Source organism: Babylonia areolata, chromosome 2, assembly GCF_041734735.1.
Source record: "Babylonia areolata isolate BAREFJ2019XMU chromosome 2, ASM4173473v1, whole genome shotgun sequence".
Lineage (NCBI taxonomy): Eukaryota > Metazoa > Mollusca > Gastropoda > Neogastropoda > Buccinidae > Babylonia > Babylonia areolata.
Window position 1 is genome coordinate 56,310,679 of NC_134877.1, and position 19,376 is coordinate 56,330,054.

A 19,376-nucleotide genomic window follows, 5' to 3' on the forward strand; every position below is an offset into this window, starting at 1 on the left:
CTGCATGACGAGTATACTTGTCAGTGAAGGACTGTCCGCCTTGCTAAGAGTAAAGACTGAACTAAAAGATCAGATTGTCTGTCACCATTTCTTATTTTGACTTTTTCTTCTTGGAATCATTTTGTACAGTCAAGTCAGTTACACCACTTAAAAGCACAAAAAAAGTTGTAAATGCACCACAAATTCATGCCACGCTGATATCACTTCACCAAGTTTCGGCAGTTAAGGGGTTTAACATCACAGTGAGCAAGACTTCTTCTGTGTTCACTCGTATGCACACGAGTGGGCTTTTACGTGTATGACCGTTTTTACCCCGCCATGTAGGCAGCCATACTCCGTTTTTGGGGGTGTGCATGCTGGGTATGTTCTTGTTTCCATAACCCACCAAACGCTGACATGGATTACAGGATCTTTAACATGCATATTTGATCTTCTGCTTGCATATACACACGAAGGGGGTTCAGGCACTAGCAGGTCTGCACATATGTTGACCTGGGAGATCGTAAAAATCTCCACCCTTTACCCACCAGGCACCGTCACCGTGATTCGAACCCGGGACCCTCAGATTGACAGTCCAACACTTTAACTACTTGGCTATTGCACCCGTCAGTGAGCAAGACCAAGGCTGCAGTTTAAGCAGAGCATGCTAATGAAATGTCTTTCTCTTTTACTATTTACAAAAACTGTATATCACTATTATGAAGAAAAAGTCTCAGTCTTATTGTTTACACATTAGTAATTTCTTCATTTTTTCACCGTTATTTACACAGTCACATAATATCCAGAAAATGTTGTTGTCCATTGTACATATTAACATTGTACTTGTAAGTTATCCTCTATGTATTCTTAAAACAACCAAAAAAAAAAAAAAAAAATGTGTAGTCACATAGCCAGGTAAATATTCCAACTACCTCAGCTAGTAACACAAGACATATGACAAAAACATTTTCCTTGTCCTACTCAAACACAAATCCACCAATCTATCATCAAAACGGGAAATTCATCATTGTTCATAAGACCAGGAGACCAACTGAAAAGTAAAAAGCATTTTACTGTTTGTGATCCAAAAGGGTTAAAATCGTACACACCGCATGGATCTTGTGAAACCATGATAAAATAATTGCGCCTTTTTCATATGAAAGGCAAGTAAAGCTACCACACATGACAGAAATCACAGCTTTGAAATTCATCATACTCTACAGTCATCAGAAAGCAAAGAAGCAAGCGGTTGTGATCACTTTAAACACAGTGACAATACTTCAATGATGGCAAAATAAAGGCAGCGGGAAAATATGTTAATTTCATTTAAACAAAAAATAATACTGAAAGAAACTGAAGACCTTTGCACAAAAAAAAGAAAAAAAAAGAAAAAGAAAGAAAGGGTAAAAAGAGACTGGTATAAAAACAAGAACAAAAAGCTACAGAACATTCACATAACAATATGAGCAATCGTAACATTCCGCGTGTGCCACCACAAGCTTTACAACCATAGTATTTTTCTATCGATCCTGTATTGTGAATTTTGATCCACAAAGAAAGAAAAATATCGCTACTGTATATTTGTTCACAGAATTGCTCATGTGATTTGAGATCTGAAATCTCAAAATCACGCCACCACACAACCTATTAATCCTAAAGATGACCAACATGTCCCAAGCTATCATGATGATGGTTAAACAGCCAACTGGAACAGTGAATTCATATCCACTGTGTCTTGGGCTTGGCACAGGAAGGCAGGGCCCAATCATCTCCTTCCGCTGTTTTCATCTTCCCCAAACAAAGTCAGGTACCCATTCACCACCTGGGTGGAGTGAGGAAAATTGAAACAATAACCTTTCCCAAAAGACACAACACCATGCTGAAACAGCCTTGAACTCTGATCACTGGTGAACACTGGCCCTTTGTCATGATGATGATGACAATCCAAATAGTGAAACAACAGTGTGTTTCATTCATTACTTGTTGAATACACACATGTAAAGCCAAAAGCAAGCACAAAAGTTATCATCAAGGCCTCTGACCAAAACAAAACAATGCAAAACAAATAGAAACAAATAAAAACAACACACAACAGTTTAAAACCCTCAGGATAAAAAGCACACTGATGTTGAATTTAACAACTTATCAATCGCTGGACAAGAACTTAGTAAAGCATGTTTTTCTCACACTGAAACCAACATGACCAAGGTGTTCATCATAATGAATGTTGTTTCACCAGATGATTGAAAAAAAACAACAACCCAACAACATTTAAATGTCATAGAACTTGATACACACCCACTGTACAGCATACAGCCACAACAAATGGCAGAAATAGCCACACTGTGAATGTTCATCTTCTGACTGGATACAGAGTGCGTTAAACTGTGAGAAATACTACTGATGCAGAAAACAAGACATCCCTAAATCAAATCACATCACTCTCGCTGTCAGTGCCAACACTTGCATTCCCAAGACAGAGAGAAATGAGATTTACGAAAGCACCACTGGAGCACTAACATCACATCTATTCAAAGAGGGGCGGCGCCAATATACATTAAAGATATTTTTTTCAAAAATCTTCTGCTTGTTAAGTTATCTTGTTGAAGCAAACAAGGCAATGAAGGCACAAGCACTCGTTTGGAAATCCCAAGGACACATGTGATAAATACACTCAAAAATAGAGGAAAAAGCTTCTGTAACAAGAATAGAAAAATAGCGACAGGACACTGCATCAAACAAACACTTTGCGAGGGCAATGGGAAAATAGTAAATACTTTTTGCACCAAGCATCAAAATTACAAGGAATCATATCAGTAAGCTATCAATCTAGTGCCCAATGTGTGCTTCAAATTGCGTAATGTTATCCGTTCCATGAACAGCAACGTGATGCATCATACACAAGTCCAGCCAGGGTGACATTTGAACCGACATATCATTAAGCTGCATAATCTTTGTAATCATCATTATGATTATTATTGTTGATTATAGTCCAGCACAAGGCCATATCAGGACTGCCAAATTACACAAATATCCAACTGCATTAAAACACAAAACTGTCACATATTAAAAAAAAAAATCATAAACCTACAAAACACAGTTCATGATACACTATCTTAACCAGTTAACTCCTTAGGGCAAATAAGATTAGGCCATACTGAGAACATCAGAACTTTGACTTACTTCATCATCGCCAGATTACAAAATATTGTAGAAAAGGAAAAACAATACTTCAAAACCAAACAAAAAATACATTAAAAAGGCCATATAGGCAAATGACACTGTAGAATGGACACCTAGTGCCCATTCCAGTGTTAAGAATTTCACTACCTACCGGTAGTCGCCAGAGCAAAACAACACAGATAGAACATCATAGACTGCAAAAAAGAGAGAAAAAAAAATCTAGGCCTGCTCGAAAAAAAGAAAGCGGAATGGACTTGGAAGGCAGACAAAAAGAAAACAGTGAAGGAAGAAAAAAGGCAGAAATATGGACAGCAACAGAAAAGAGGAAATTTCTAGCACAGAATTTCCAGAAGGCAGGGGTGCTGTTTATACTGACAGACTCTCAGCATCCAACAAGAGGAATCTTTGTAATCAGTACACACTAGTTCACTGATGAAATGGTATCAGTATCAGTAGCTCAAGGAGGCGTCACTGCATTCAGTCAAATCCATATACGCTACACCACATCTGCCAAGCAGATGCCTGACCAGCAACGTAACCCAACGCGCTTAGTCAGGCCTTGAGGAAAAAAAAATTAAATCAATATATATAAAATAATAATAATAATAATAATAAAATAAATAAAAATAAAATGAAATAAATTTAAAAAAAAAAAAAGATGAAATGGATGAAACCAACACAATGCTTCAATCTTAGTATAACATCCCCATGGCTCTTTCAGTAAAAACAATTCACACAAACTTTAAAAGCTCAGATCACACACACACACACACACACACACACACATATTCTGTGTGTGTTTTAAGGTGTGGGATGTGGGACTAAAAACCCCAAGCTTAAACTGCAGGGCAGGCTCAGTGGGTTAAAAAAAAAAAAAAGAAAAGAAAAAAGCAACACTTTAACTGCATGACAGAGGTGCCTTTTTTTTTAACCCTCTAGTTAGGTGATGTTCTCGCGAGACACACTAGGAAGGTGCATTTCTTTTTTCCACCCCGCGGCAAGAGTGGCAAGGTTCTCTGTAGTCAGACAAGACAACCTTAAGAGCAACTTTGCTGCAACGTATGGACAAAATCAAGTTCCTACCTCACACCCATTTCTTAGCACATCTACTGCTTGCCCTCACCACTGGTTCTATTGCCACTAGCATGCGAGAGCGCTCATGAAAAAACAACAACATATATCTGTTTCTGTGGTGCAGAGAAGACATGGACTTTTAAACTCCGGGACTTGTTCTGTGGTTCACGAATGGAATGAACTTTATACTGAGGGACTGGTTCTGTGGTTAAAAATCAGAAACATACTTTAACTGCAAGATTGTTTATGTGGTTCAAGAAAGAAATCCAATGGACTAAAAACTGTGAGACTAATTCTGTGGTTCAAGAATGAGATGGACTTCTTCTTCTTCTTCTGCGTTCACTCGTATGCACACGAGTGGGCTTTTACGTGTATGACCGTTTTTACCCCGCCATGTAGGCAGCCATACTCCGTTTTCGGGGGTGTGCATGCTGGGTATGTTCTTGTTTCCATAACCCACCAAACGCTGACATGGATTACAGGATCTTTAACATGCGTATTTGATCTTCTGCTTGCATATACACACAAAGGGGGTTCAGGCACTAGCAGGTCTGCACATATGTTGACCTGGGAGATTGTAAAAATCTCCACCCTTTACCCACCAGGCGCTGTCACCGTGATTCGAACCCGGGACCCTCAGATTGACAGTCCAACGCTTTAACCACTCGGCTATTGCGCCCGTCTACGATGGACTTCAAACTGTAGGGATTCAGGCAATGGTTCAATGAAGAGATGGACTTTAAACATTGGGACAAGGTCAATGGATACTGTGAGGAAAATGAGGATTTCATCCATGGTTCATGTAGGGTCATGCAGACATAAAACTGGAATTTTGTTTTAAAATACAGTTTTCTAAGTTTGGTCGATACAACATTTTCAAAGTAATTAGTTTTGGTCCATACAATGTATCAAAATATATTTGATTAGTTTTGGTCCTTACAATGCAAAGTTATTGTCAGCATACATCATCCAAAAGTGGAATGCCTATTAACAAAAAAAAATACAAACCACCAAAATTAAAAAAAAGTGGTATACAATGGCAAGAGATTATGCATGTTGTACATTGCTGCATAAAGCAAAAGTGAAAATACCACCATATCTAATAATTTCCTGCTTCATCCCACATCAACATCACACACGTACTCACACACACTCACTTACACACACACACACACACACACACACACACCTTCAAAAGATGTCTGATTCAGCAAACAAACATTCAAAATATGTTATTTTGTGCCAGTGAGCTTTGAAAGCAATCACCAAGAAAAGATGAAAAAACTGAAAAATGAAAATAATATTTTAAAAAAGACTTACATTTTTTTTTTATTCACTTTTCTTGTAAGAATAGGAATAACCTGCAGCTCTCTCGAACAATTATAATAATAAATGAGATGCAAAACGTCTGTGGAACATCAATGTAAGAGAAAGAAACATGAATCAATGAAACTGCATACAATTTCATCAAAAGCTACTTTTAAAATGACTGTCTACTGTTGTCCTGTTCAAACCAAATAAGAAACGAATGACATTTTAATCTTAGCTGATTGAACCAAGTCGTAAACTTGTACAAAACTGACAGAACCACATTTTTTTTCACTAAACATCAATATACTTGAAACAAATAAACACATATACAGACTGATAAATCGCACAAACATTTTAAAGCTCTGAAATAAGCAAACAAAAGACAAAATTTATTGTGAAAATAATGCAGCAGTATAAAAATTCAATCAGCATAGTACTTAGCTGAATCAGAGTACATTCACTGTCTCTGGCAAAGATGTTTGCGGCATATATCATATATAATCCAGTAGGTTCATTTTATCTACAACTGCAAAACTCAGCTAAAAGTAAATGCCAGACAGTAAACTAGAGCAGGTCTACTCTTATTGCTATTTACAACAAAAAAAGATTTTAAGAAAATAATAATAAAAAAACAGTGTAAAATACAAGAATTGGATTAGTTTAAATTTTGCCACATTACGGAAAAAAAAGAAGAAGAAAAAACAATGTTTTACCAAAACAGTGCAAGGTTGACTAAAATACTGCAGCAGTAAAATTTAAGTTGACAGTAAAAAAAGTGTGTGTGTGTGTGTGTGTGTGTGTGTGTGTGTGTGTGTGTGTTGTGTGTGTGTGTGTGTGTGTGTGTGTGTGTGTGTGTGTGTGTGTGTGTGTGTGTGTTGTGTGTGTGTGTGTGTGTATTTTGCAGTAATCCTCCATACTCCAACGGGAGTGAAAGAATGATTAAAACTTGAAACTTGAAACTTGTGTGTGTGAAGCAGTTCAGGTTGTCTTGGACAGAAACATACAAAAATGAACAACAACAACAAAAAAAAGTCAACGCTTCTCAAATATATCACCACCCATCAAAACGTCATTCCATCTACCTTGAACAAAACTAAAAGCAAATGAAATGCCAGGCTGAAGCCAAGCACATATTCAGTCCATTTGAAGCATCATTCAGTTTGAATGAATAGCCTGCAGGCTCTCTCTGTGTTTACAACTAAAAAAAACATGATAAATGGGTAGATCTAAAATGTGAATACAGTGTAAGATCTGACCAAATCATTCCCGTCAGCATTGTAAAATGCAAATCTATTGATATTTTTTTTAAAATGATGCATTCACAGATGGTTTTCACAATCACGTAGTGTTTCACTGAAATGGTATGTATCATGTAATATGTATGTAAGGAACTGGAATGCACCACTAAAATTACAAAGCCAAGAACTTAGCTTTTCAGCTCAAACAATATTTTTCAATGTTATTAACGTTATAAAAGTCCAAGTGTATAATGGTAATTTACTAGCCCATATTCATACACACACACACGCACAGACACACGCACACACACACACACACACACACACACACACACACACACTATACATATTAACACATATATGCACATTAAAGCAATGAATTTTGGTCCCTTCAAACACAGCAAAGATTAAAACACCACTGGTCTCATTCAAAAGCATTAAATTAGAAAAAAAAAAGTTAAAGTAAATTCTATTTTCATCTTAACATCAGTCACACTCTAGGAATTTAAGGCCACATGTTATCAACAAAATGGGGCAGGCATGAACGCAGAAAACCCCTGTTAACAGACTTAACCTCTGTATTTCAGTATTTTCAGAACAGAAGCGCTTATCAAAAAGGCAGTGTTTTTGGTCCCATGACATGATCCTGGTTTGTGGTTAGAACTATGGTCACAGACCATGGTTTCATTCCCTGTTTGTGACTGGCATATTTGTGAAAAGTCAGTTTTTTTTTTGTTTTGTTTTTAATTCAGGCCTTGAGTTTACATAACAACTTCATCATGCTTTTTCTTTTTTTTTTCTTTTCTCTCCATTCTCCTGACAAATTGTGTCAGAAATGTTTCTGTATGTGCTACAATAACACATTCAATGACTGTCATTACTCTGTGACAGAGATGAGACATCAGCTTAGAATTTGGTCCATACATATACACTGGGACAATCTATGGTACTCATGACACTGTAGATTTACACACACACACACACACACACACACACACACACACACACTGACTGAAACCATTTATTGTCAGATTAACTGTTTGTTGTACTGACATTTTCGCAACCATTTGAATAAAATATTAACTGAGCAACACAAGGAAAAAACAACAACACATATTTAACAAATCAAGTTACCAAATTTCATTAATATCATTATCTCCAAAAAATATTCTAACGCACACACATACTCACATACGTGTCTCCCCCACCCTCTCCCTACATACATACATCCACACACACACACACACAAAGAGGAAAGCATTCATACTAAAGCCTTCCTTCAAAGACTGCCACTGATAGCCCGTTGACTTCTTTTCAGGGAACAAGGCCATATATATAAAAAGACCTGAATTAAAATATAAAAAGAAGGATGAGAAAAAAAAAAAGAAAAAAAAAAGATATATATGCAGCATGCACTGATTATTTTTTTTCTCTTTACCCTGAAATCACACTCACATTTCAGTCCACCAAGCACCTTAACATAATTCAGAATGATGAAGCGTGACATGCAAAACGATGCAAATCAGCAATCATAACAACATGAGCCAGCTCAAAAGCATTAACCAGAAAAAAAAAAAAAAAGGAAAGTGTGTATATGATGGTATGCGCTCTGACCTGGAGGTAGCTTGAAAGTTGCATCTTCTGCCATGCGACAAACCTGTGCCACTGTCTTTTGTGTGCTCACAGACAGGACAGTTTGTTTCAGTTTCACTTTCTCAAGGAGGCGTCACTGCGTTCGGACAAATCCATACACGCTACACCACATCTGTTGAGCAGATGCCTGACCAGCAGCATAAGTCAGGCCTTGAGTGCATGCTTACATATTTGTGTACCTATGAAAGTGGATTTCATTTTACGTAATTTCGCCAGAGGACAACACTCTCGTTGCCATGGGTTCTTTTTCAGTGCGCAAAGTGCGTGCTGCACACGGGACCTCGGTTTATCGTCTCATCCGAAAGACTAGATGCTCAGTTTGATTTTCCAGTCAAACTTAGGAGAAAGGGCGAGAGCGGGATTCGAACCCACACCCTCACGGACTCTCTGTATTGGCAGCTGAGCGTCTTAACCATTCTGCCACCTTCCTCCTCCTTCCAGACAGGACAATCAATGGCTAACAAAACAACAGAACCACCAGTGCAAAATACATTCACAGCCAGCCACAAGTCCTCTTGTTCAACTTACTGAATAACGTCACTTTGTGTCCTATGCATGGACTATGTTTGTACAGTCAGTCTTTTTTATGTTTCAATTTTTTTTTTTTTTTTTTTTTTTTTCTGTTGTTGTTATTGCGCAGTTAATCTTCTTTACATTCCAGCAATTTGCAGTCTTCTTATATTTCAACACTTTTACTTTTGATGTGAATCAAGTAATTTTTTTTTTTTTTTTTTTTTTTAAATCATGCCAAATGATTCATGTAAGGTTCCTGCCTGTAAATAACAATTATGAATGGAATCAAGTGAGTGGAAAGCTATGTCATCTTTTCCATGTATAAGAAAGTGTGCAATGCACCCCCACACGGCACAGGGAGGTATCTTTTACTGAGTATTCACAATTATTTTTCAACACTTTGTGCTTTGTAGCTCTCCTTGTACCTCTCTGAAAAAGGTGTAACACACACACACACACACACACACACACACACACACACAAATACATCTTAAATTGAATAGCTTAATGCTAACTGCGTTCCTTTCCATGTATCCATGACACATGAATTTTTTGTTTTTTTGCAATCATTGTTCAACAATTTTGCAAAGATTTAGTTTCCACCCTTTAAGGAAAAAAATTCACATTTGAGCTTGACTGATGAAACACAACAGTATCACATTAAGTGATACTTTTTTGGGGGGGGGGGGGGGGAGGGGAGAGGGAGGGGGTCCCTTTCAGAAACATAATTATTCCAAAACATTGCCGATCATTCATATACGTAAGCTGCTTTGCTGGGGAAAAAACAAACAAACAAATGAACAACAATCCAGACAAATCAGTTACGTCACTCATTGGTAAACATTCTCTGATTCCGGATCCATACAGAAGCAAGTTTCCTTATTCATGACTGAAAGTTTCAACTTACTTGTACAGTATTTCAGTGGTTCCTCACCACCTTTCTCAGCAAAAACTGATACAGGAAAGTCGTGGGTTGGATGGGTTGTGAGTTAACTCAGTTCACAGCTGCATTAAAGTCTTTATGTCCAACCCAAGGCCTTCCTGTATCAGTTTTTTCTGATGGAGAGTGGTGAGAAACCACTGAGATAATCATATACAAGGAAGTTCAAACTTTCAATTCTGAGTAACAAAACTTTCTTCTATACAGTTACATGATCTTCGCTTCATTGCAAATCTTTGTTGTTATTGTAGAATGGCAAGAACTCAGTTAGTTATGCTTCTTATTTTTCTTTGCATGCTTTATGTTGTTGTTGTTGTTGTTGTTGTTACTGTGGGACGTCCTTTCCCCCCCTGCTTGTCTCCGTTCCCGAGCTCTTTCCTTCCCACGTCCATTGCCCGAACGCAGATTTCGGTCTCCTTGGCCTTGCTGGATGACGTCATGATCGTCCTTCTTTTTCTTCATGGCAACAGGATCGGCTGCAGCCCTGGGCAGACGAAGGACGGAATCCAGCCTGACGCCAGCGAAGCAGCCCAAGAAGGAGGCGACCCAGTAGACGGCAATGTGCTCCAAGGTGTCGGTGCCCTTGCAGTTGAAGGTCATGCCGGTGGCCATCGCTGGGTGCATGTACATGCCCGTCAGGTGAACACCTGCATGTGATATCACGCACAAGTGGGTCGGGACCATGTCATTATCATTATCATAATTATCTTCATTATTATTATCATGATTCATGCTAATAAAGGAATATGTATAGTGCCCATCTTGAGTCCAGCCATAGCACGGTGCATGTACATGCCCATCAGGTGAATGCCTGCACGTGGTATCAGGCAAAAGTGGGTGGGACCATGTCATTATTATTCTCATCATAATAATTACCATTATAATCATCATCATTCATACTACTATGTATTGTGCCAATCTTCAGACATGAGTCTGGCCATAGCACGGTGCATGTACATGCCTGTCAGGTGAATGCCTACTCGTGACATTAGGCAAAAGTGGGTGGGACCATGCCATTATTATTATCTTAAATACTAGTATTATTACCATGATTCATACTCATAATGTTTATAGTGCCTATCTTTGGACAGAATCCGGCCATAACAGGGTGCATGTACATGCCTGTCAGGTGAACGCCTGCGTGTGATATTAGGCAAAAGAGGGTGGGACCATTTCATTATTATTATCATAATTATTTTTATTATTATCAAGATTCATACTAATACATGTAGTATATAGTGCCTATCTTCGGAAGAATCCGGACATAACAGGGTGCATGTACATGCCTGTCAGGTGAACGCCTGCGTGTGATATTAGGCAAAAGAGGGTGGGACCATTTCATTATTATTATCATAATTATTTTTATTATTATCAAGATTCATACTAATACATGTAGTATATAGTGCCTATCTTTGGACAGAATCCGGCCATAACAGGGTGCATGTACATGCCTGTCAGGTGAACGCCTGCATGTGACATTAGGCAAAAGAGGGTGGGACCATTTCATTATTATTATCATAATTATTTTTATTATTATCATGATTCATACTAATATATGTAGTATATAGTGCCTATCTTCGGACAGAGTCCGGTCACTGCAGAGTGCATGTACATGCCTGTCAGGTGAACGCCTGCATGTGATATTAGGCAAAAGAGGGTGGGCCCATGTCATTATTATCATTATCATGATTCATACTAATAGTAATACGGATCCATAGTGCCTATCTTCCGTCAGAGTTCGGCTATAGCAGGGTGCACATACATGCCCATCAGGTGAACGCCTGCGTGTGATATTAGGCAAAAGAGGGTGGGACCACGTCGTTATCATTATCATAATCATTATATTATCATTATCATCTGCAACATGATTCATACAAATATATGTAGTGCCTATCTCCGGTCAAAGTCCAGCCATTGCTGGGTGAATGTACATGCAAGACAGGTAAACGCCTGAATGTAACACAGGCAACAGCCGGTGTGGCCATGTCACTGTCATTATCACTGATACTTCTAACGCAACTGTCTTTGATCAGAGACCAAACCCCAACTGACTAAGCATTTTTTTTTTTTTGTTTTGTTTTTGTTTTTGGGTTTTTTTTACAAACATGGAGACATCTGTGCAACAGGCTGCCTTCCCAGACAGAGCCAACGGACAGGTTGCCTTTTGGCACACATCATTCCTTTCCTGTGTTGTTTAGCCAGGTTTCAGTCATGTGCACACGTGTATTGACATTACGAATGTGGCATGCTGGAAAGAATGCAGCCAACAAAAAAAAAAAAAAAAAAAAAAAATCATTAATTATCCTCCAGGGCTTCTTTCTCTCACACAGTCTCATTACATTTGTATATTAAATTTAAAGTACACACACACACACACACAAACACAACTCATAAAAAGGTACACATATGCATGCATGCATACACAACACATACTTACACACTTATATGACCTCAAATCTCTTACACCCCCCACACCCCCTGTCCCTCCCATCACACACACACACACACATAAATAATACTATGCACACACACACACATACACACTGACACACAAAAGCACACACATATCATACACATGGTATATCAAACCTACACCCTCTACATCTCAACTAAGTTTTCTATAGATCTTCACATTGATAAATTATCTCTGAGTTGATAGGTCTATCTCCGTGTCAAATCTTCACATCCACAGATCTACACGTAGACAGAACAAGATTAGTACACACCATTACTGTGACAGCATTACACAGACAGAGGGACAGAGAGAGAGAGAGAGAGAGAGAGAGAGAGAAGAGAGAGAGAGACACAGAGAGAGACACAGAGAGAGACAGAGAGAGAGAAATGTGATGAGGATAAGAGTTCATCTATCAGGTTGTGTTGTTGATAACACAAGAAACAGTGAGCGATTTCAGATTGGTGAAGCAAAATTAAAGCCACAATGAAAACAATAGTGCCACTGACCACAGCGACAGAACAACCTGACCTTTTTCCAGCCAGTGAAGAAATTTGTGGGGAGCACTAGATAAAAAATAGACCTTTAATGGGGAAAGCTTTAAATAGGTTGTTATATGCACCCTCTCAGTTCATGTTCTTGTTTGGTGTTTATCAGTAAACAGTATACTCTAAAACTGAGAGAGAGAGAGAGAGAGAGAGAGAGAGAGAGAAGGCTTGGAAGGCAGAGCATATTTTAAGAGGGAGTACACTGACACCAGAACTGATCGAACAGATAAAACAGCTAAGTGATGTTTTTAACTGTCGATACATGTATCAGTCGGTATCTATCAATATGGAGATCTATCAATGCGGGGATCTTATCAACGTGGAGATCTGTCGAAAGGAACCCACCCAACTAAACACACATGCACACACTGACATACAAAAGCACACACATACACACTGTCTCACAGTGGCACACACATGAATCGCACTCATACACCCAATACCCCTGAACAACACAGCAGCACACACACATACACACAACATGTACAGTATCGCATACATGTATTTCACCAACCACAACATGCACACAGACTGACTCATAAAAGCACACACACACACACACACACACACACACAAATCGCACTCATACACCCTCTATGTCTAACCCCCAAGCACACACACACACACATGTGCACACAGACACACACACGAACCTGCACACACAAGCAGAGCTCCATTGATGTTCTTGATGATTGTGTCAAGGAAAGGTGATTTGAGCAGTTGCTGATGGCACAGCCAGGTGTCGTAGAGGACGGAACCAAACTCTATCAGACACCCGACGAAGACAGGCACCTTGAGGTCTGACTCGCATGACCCTTCCAGCAGCACCTGATGTTCCGCAGTCACCTGAACAAATAGAATAGACAGACTGTAGGTCTCTTGATTAACACATAACATGTGGTTGACCAATTTTAAATATTTATATGTGAAGAACTTGGCATTCTCTCTTGAGGGTACATAAGATTGTATGGCTGTGTCTGGAGTGGCACTGTCTTCATCTGTCTGTGGGCAGGGGCGGTTTGGTCTGTGGGGTGTGCTCAGCAGCTGGAGGGTGGTGTCTTTTGCCGGTGGGCTCTGCAGTCATGAAATACTGGCTGGTACACCCATGGGGATACTTCTTTTAAGGCTGTCGCGAGTTGCATCCTGTGGTCTCTTTTGCCTCTGTTCGGGAGCAGTTATGTCCCTTGAATTCTTAATGCAGTGTCCTGTGCGTGCCTGCACCCATCGTGAACACAGAACAGGCCTCCAAAGGGTGGTGCAGGATTGTTCCAAGGGTGGGTGGAGACAGTGCTTCTCTGGGTCCTCCCCAGCACCTATGGGTGTTTCTCTTTCTTCTGTAGAGATGGCCTTGGTGCAGTGAATGGTTTTCCTGTTTAGTTTACCATAGGGTTATTTTTCAAAACCACATTTTGATACAAAGTATGTGTAAGTTAGTGAGTGCAAAGCAGAATCTAGTCCATTGCTCGGGAAAAGAATTTTGTCCATTGCTAGAGAAGCATGACTTGTTCATCTTTAAGTGTATAATTTGTGTGTTTGCTTGAGTGGGTGTGTGTGTTTGGTTGTTATTGTTGTTGTTTGTTGTTGTTGTTGTTGTTTTTGTTTTGTTTCAATTTTTGACATCATTCTGTTTGTTTGATGTGTGTAGAAATAAATAAATAAATTAAAATTTAAAATTTAAAAAAAAAGAAAGAATGAAAGAAAAATAAAGAGTGTGTTAAATGTTTTACATAAAATAAACTTCTTGCCATGCCTTGCCTTACAATTCTGAATTTACTTGAAGTGAAATGATATAATGTCTATATTTACTCAATTACTGTCATGTCTTTAAGCATAACTGTAGCCATGGCTCCTCAGAGAAAGAAACATTGACATCAGTAACTTCTTTTTTTTAAAATTATTATTTTAACTGGAAAATATTATTTCAACATAAATACATAAAACACTGACCAGCTGTAAAATATTATTTCAACATAAATACATAAAACACTGACCAGCTGTAAAATATTATTTCAACATAAATACATAAAACACTGACCAGCTGTTAAACTAAACCATACAAATAATAATGCATCACATGGTTGAGCATCAAATAAACTCTTAGCTTATTCATATTGTTGCTCTGCTGTTAATGTGTGCATGCATGTTTTTGTTTTGTATTGTTTTTTAATAAAAAAAAATTGTTTAAAACAATTGAAACTTTCCATCGAACTGAACTTTACGAAAAGCAAAAAGAACGCTGCATAGCCAATTTTTTTTTATATTACTAATGACAGCACAAGTCCCAAAGAATTCTCACCCGAGAGCAAGGAACAAGTTGGTCAACTGCTTATAAGTTCTTTACCATGACACTTCAGAAATAATATCTTTACGACTAAACCTTGAGGTTCAAACTTCTGGCATTCTGCTGAGAGTGGCTCAAGACAGTGATTCACAGACCAACTGACACAACCAGATCAGCAAGGCATAAATTATGTAATCATTATAAATGCAATTCATACGATCTGGAAAATGAAAGAAAAAAAAAAGAATTAATAATGCTTACATGTTTGTGTATGTGTGAGGGTGTGGGGGGTGGGGGGTGGGGGGGGAGAAAGACACAGAAAGAAAGAGAGGAAGAGAGAGATAGTGACTAAGAGAGCCAGAGATATTGAAAGAGAGAAAGGGGGAGAAAGAGAGTAAGACAGAGAATGAGACATGGACTGCTGAGATTGAGAAGCAGAAGGAGAGAGAGAGAGAAAGAGTGAGAGAGAGAGACAGAGAGAGAGAGAGAGAGATGGACAGGGATGTTTTATTCAATACAGGCCATGGCCCTTCATGTAGGGGTGGTGCAAACAAACCCTTCAGATATAATAATTATAGACATGATAAATGGGTAGAGAGAGAGAGAGAGAGAGAGAGAGAGAGAGAGAGAGAGAGAGAGAGGTGGCTGTGGCATAGTTAAAGATATGTCTGTGGTAGGGAAAAAGTAGAAAAAAATATTATTTGCACTATCACTCCATTCCAAGCCAACTGTGAGTGTAATACACAAACTAGTTGTGCAAAATCTTACCCTGCTTCATGAACGTACATGTATATACAAACAAACACACACACACACACACACACACACACACACACACACACACACAAATACAGAGTACACAGTGAATACATGTATACACACTCAAAAACAGGTAACACACCCATAAAATCTCATACACAAAGATTACACACACACACACACACACACACACACACACAGAGGATCCCATTCATATTAAAGCCTTCCTTTAAAGACTGCCACTGACAGGACAATTGAATTCTCTTCAGGGAACAAGGCCATTTGCTATTCCCCACATGACTTGAATGGGAGATCGACTGTCAAATGTCTCACTCTCAGTCTCACTCTCAGTTATAATGGCAGTCAGACACCCTGGGTCTGACTCACACACCACTTGATATGTTTAAATATATTCAATTTAACAATTCACATCTTTTTCAACAAAGATCAGGGCATTTTGGATACCATAATGTATCTGAATTTAACGCATTATGTATATGGATGCATGCAGTCACAGATGCAAGCAAATGTGCACACACCCACACACACACATACATACACACACACACACACACACCAGCGCGGATGCTAGTTAATGTTAAACCATATGTCACTGTCAGTGAATTACATTTGCACACACATTACACACACTCAGACTCAAGAGACAAAGATACAAATACCACTCTGTCATGCACACACACACACACACACACACACGGATGCAAAATAATGTTAAACCATGTCACTGTCAGTGTCAGTTCTCTAAAATGTGGCCAGTTTCTGGCTTTTTGCCAAATGTTGGATGTGACAAGACATAATCATTTTTGCTGCCCACACCCCATCCCCAACTCCCCCACATTGATCAAGATGAAAACATCTGTGTTCAAACCACAAAGCCTCTTGCTACGGTTTGTTGGTAATTGCTGTCAAAGCTCACACTCCCATCTCCCCTCCATTCCATCTCCTTCTTCTCATACATATATTTTTATGAATATATATATATATATATATATATATATATATATATATCTGCCTTGAAAAGAACATAATATATTGATAGTGTGGCAGTTATAAAAATAAACAGATCTTTTGATGTTCAGACTTTTTTTGACCGAAATAATGACAGAAGGCCTTTCCTTAAATAAGGAACCAAGAACATTTGAAAATCAAGAAATAATAAATGTAAATATACTGTTCTTTTGGCTTTGCTGTGTGACAATTTATGCAATTGCATGATCATATATATAACATTAACTTCATTACCAGCACTGGACAAGTCCTATGTTGAGCATTATGTATGTGTCTTTGTTCATTTAACAGCGTTTATCAATACTTCAAGCAATCGTTACACTCTTTAGTCCACTGTGAAGTGTGCATAAAATGAAAGATGAATGAAGGTTTCAAAAATAACCCAAACAGATACAATACACATCATAAGGCCACATCTTTTGGATGGTTTGACAACCACACATGTATTACATCATAAAATGGGGACAGTAATTTGCACATGACTGTGACAGGAATCAGACCCTTGCCAAAGTCTGCACCAGTGGTTCATAATGTCAATTATCATACGACTTTTATAACAGATCTGCAATTAAAATCGATATCTTACTATTTAGTAGCAAATTACATTGAAAAACAAGAAAGGCTTTATATCATTCAAGGCAAGAAAGAATTGAACAGTTTATGGCAAGAAAGGCTTCAACTGAACCCAGGACACACACAAACAAAACAAACAAGAAAACACCAACCTCCAGACAGCAGATGGCAAAAACCAGCCGGTAGGACATGAATGCTGCCAGCACCTGCAACGCCACACGCACACCCAACCCCACCAGGGACTCTTCCCCCCTCAAGTAGCGCACAAAAACCCCAAGTGGGGAAGGCACGCCCTCAAAGACCAGGAATGCCAGCGTCACCATGGTGACCTGCGGCGAACACGTAGCCGCTGTGACCGAAGTTTGCGCGCACAGTGCCGTGCCCGTAGGGAAACCCGCACACCAACATAGTGAAGATGAAGTCAGCGGCGTAGGAGTAAAAACGGCTGGGCAAAAACCGCTTGCAGAACTGCTGCAGGACGAGGCAGGTGAGGAAGGCCAGGCTGTAGATGAGGAGGGAGCCCACCAGGGGTGGGGCGTGGCCACTGGCTTGGCCACTCATGGCTGTCCATACGGTCCTCAGGGAGGGTATGTCCTGATTGAAACATGGCAGTCACTTAAGTAACGACACAAAACAATACAAGCAAGCAAGCAAGCAAAAGATGCACAGTAACACACACATATACATACATACATACATGTATATATTTGCTTCCACAGATGGGGATTTTTACTTCCCATAGACCTTTACATAAAAAAAAAATTATTATATATATATATATATATTGACACACACACACACACACACACACACACACACACACACACACACACACAAGTCTACATGACACACCAACATATATATGATAGTCAGTCGTGTCCGACTTTGACCATCAGAACAGCAGAGGAGGCAACTGCTGTTCCGACCATTTGGGCTAGAATTTGATTATAGTGGAGAGTGTCTTGCCCAAGTACATCCCCTCTCTCTTGGCCAAGAGGGTTTTACTTTTAGGACAGTCGGCGTTGGGATGGTTCCCAAAAGCCAACTAGCCCACAAGGCTGCAGCACTAAGAGCCAGTGCAATTTTGCCTCCTAGTTTGAGAGTCATAGTCCTTCACAAAAGACTAAGCTGTAAATGGTTTCCCATACACACACCACCAACATATAATGATGTATACATGACATAATGATCAATGTGTATGTAAAATGATGCAGTATACACAAGAATAACTGCTGTTTCAAATGCAGCTCTATGGAAAAAAGTATAACCCAAACATCAATTCACACAACATAGACACAACAACATGAAAGGTTTAAGGCACTTGAAAGTCTACACAGTGTGCATCTGCTGATCCAGGTATAGTGGGACACACGGGAAAATTCTTCACCCTTGTCCCACTAGGACCTGCCAGGATCAAACCCAGCATACTCAGACTGAAATTCAATCCTGCTATAATATCACACCTGTTTCCAGACAAACATTTGGAACCGCTTTTGAAAGCATGCAAACTCTTGATGTATTGTTTTGCTGTTACTAGAAAGAGCCTTACATTCCCTTTCAACACAAGCTGTGTGTCAGTCACACCTGGTGCATTACTGTGCACAGCAGCATATGTCACAGCTTTCAAGAAACAGATATGATACGAACAGAAATGTGAATGCATACTACAATGCTTTGGACATGCAAGCAAGCTTATGAATATTATGGTTATCATAATTACACTGTGCCTGTACTTCTCTCTCTCTCTCTCTCTCATTGACATGCACTTGCACACACACGTGTGTGTGTGTGTGTGTGTGTGTGTGTGTGTGTGTGTGTGTATTGCATTATCTATGTGTGAGTG

The 19,376-nt window shown here is 39.1% G+C and overlaps 1 protein-coding gene across 1 annotated transcript; it reads right to left on the reverse strand.

Moving 5' to 3' along the window:
• Window positions 1-9,637: 9,637 nt before the first annotated feature.
• Window positions 9,638-17,996, reverse strand: LOC143279516 (uncharacterized). The gene is made up of 3 exons (XM_076583571.1): window positions 17,686-17,996; window positions 13,545-13,737; window positions 9,638-10,538 (listed from the first exon to the last, which is right to left on the reverse strand). Exons 1-3 carry the CDS (start codon window positions 17,854-17,856, stop codon window positions 10,159-10,161), a joined length of 744 nt encoding a protein of 247 aa, XP_076439686.1. The 5' UTR covers window positions 17,857-17,996; the 3' UTR covers window positions 9,638-10,158.
• Between the last annotated feature and the right edge of the window lie 1,380 nt (window positions 17,997-19,376).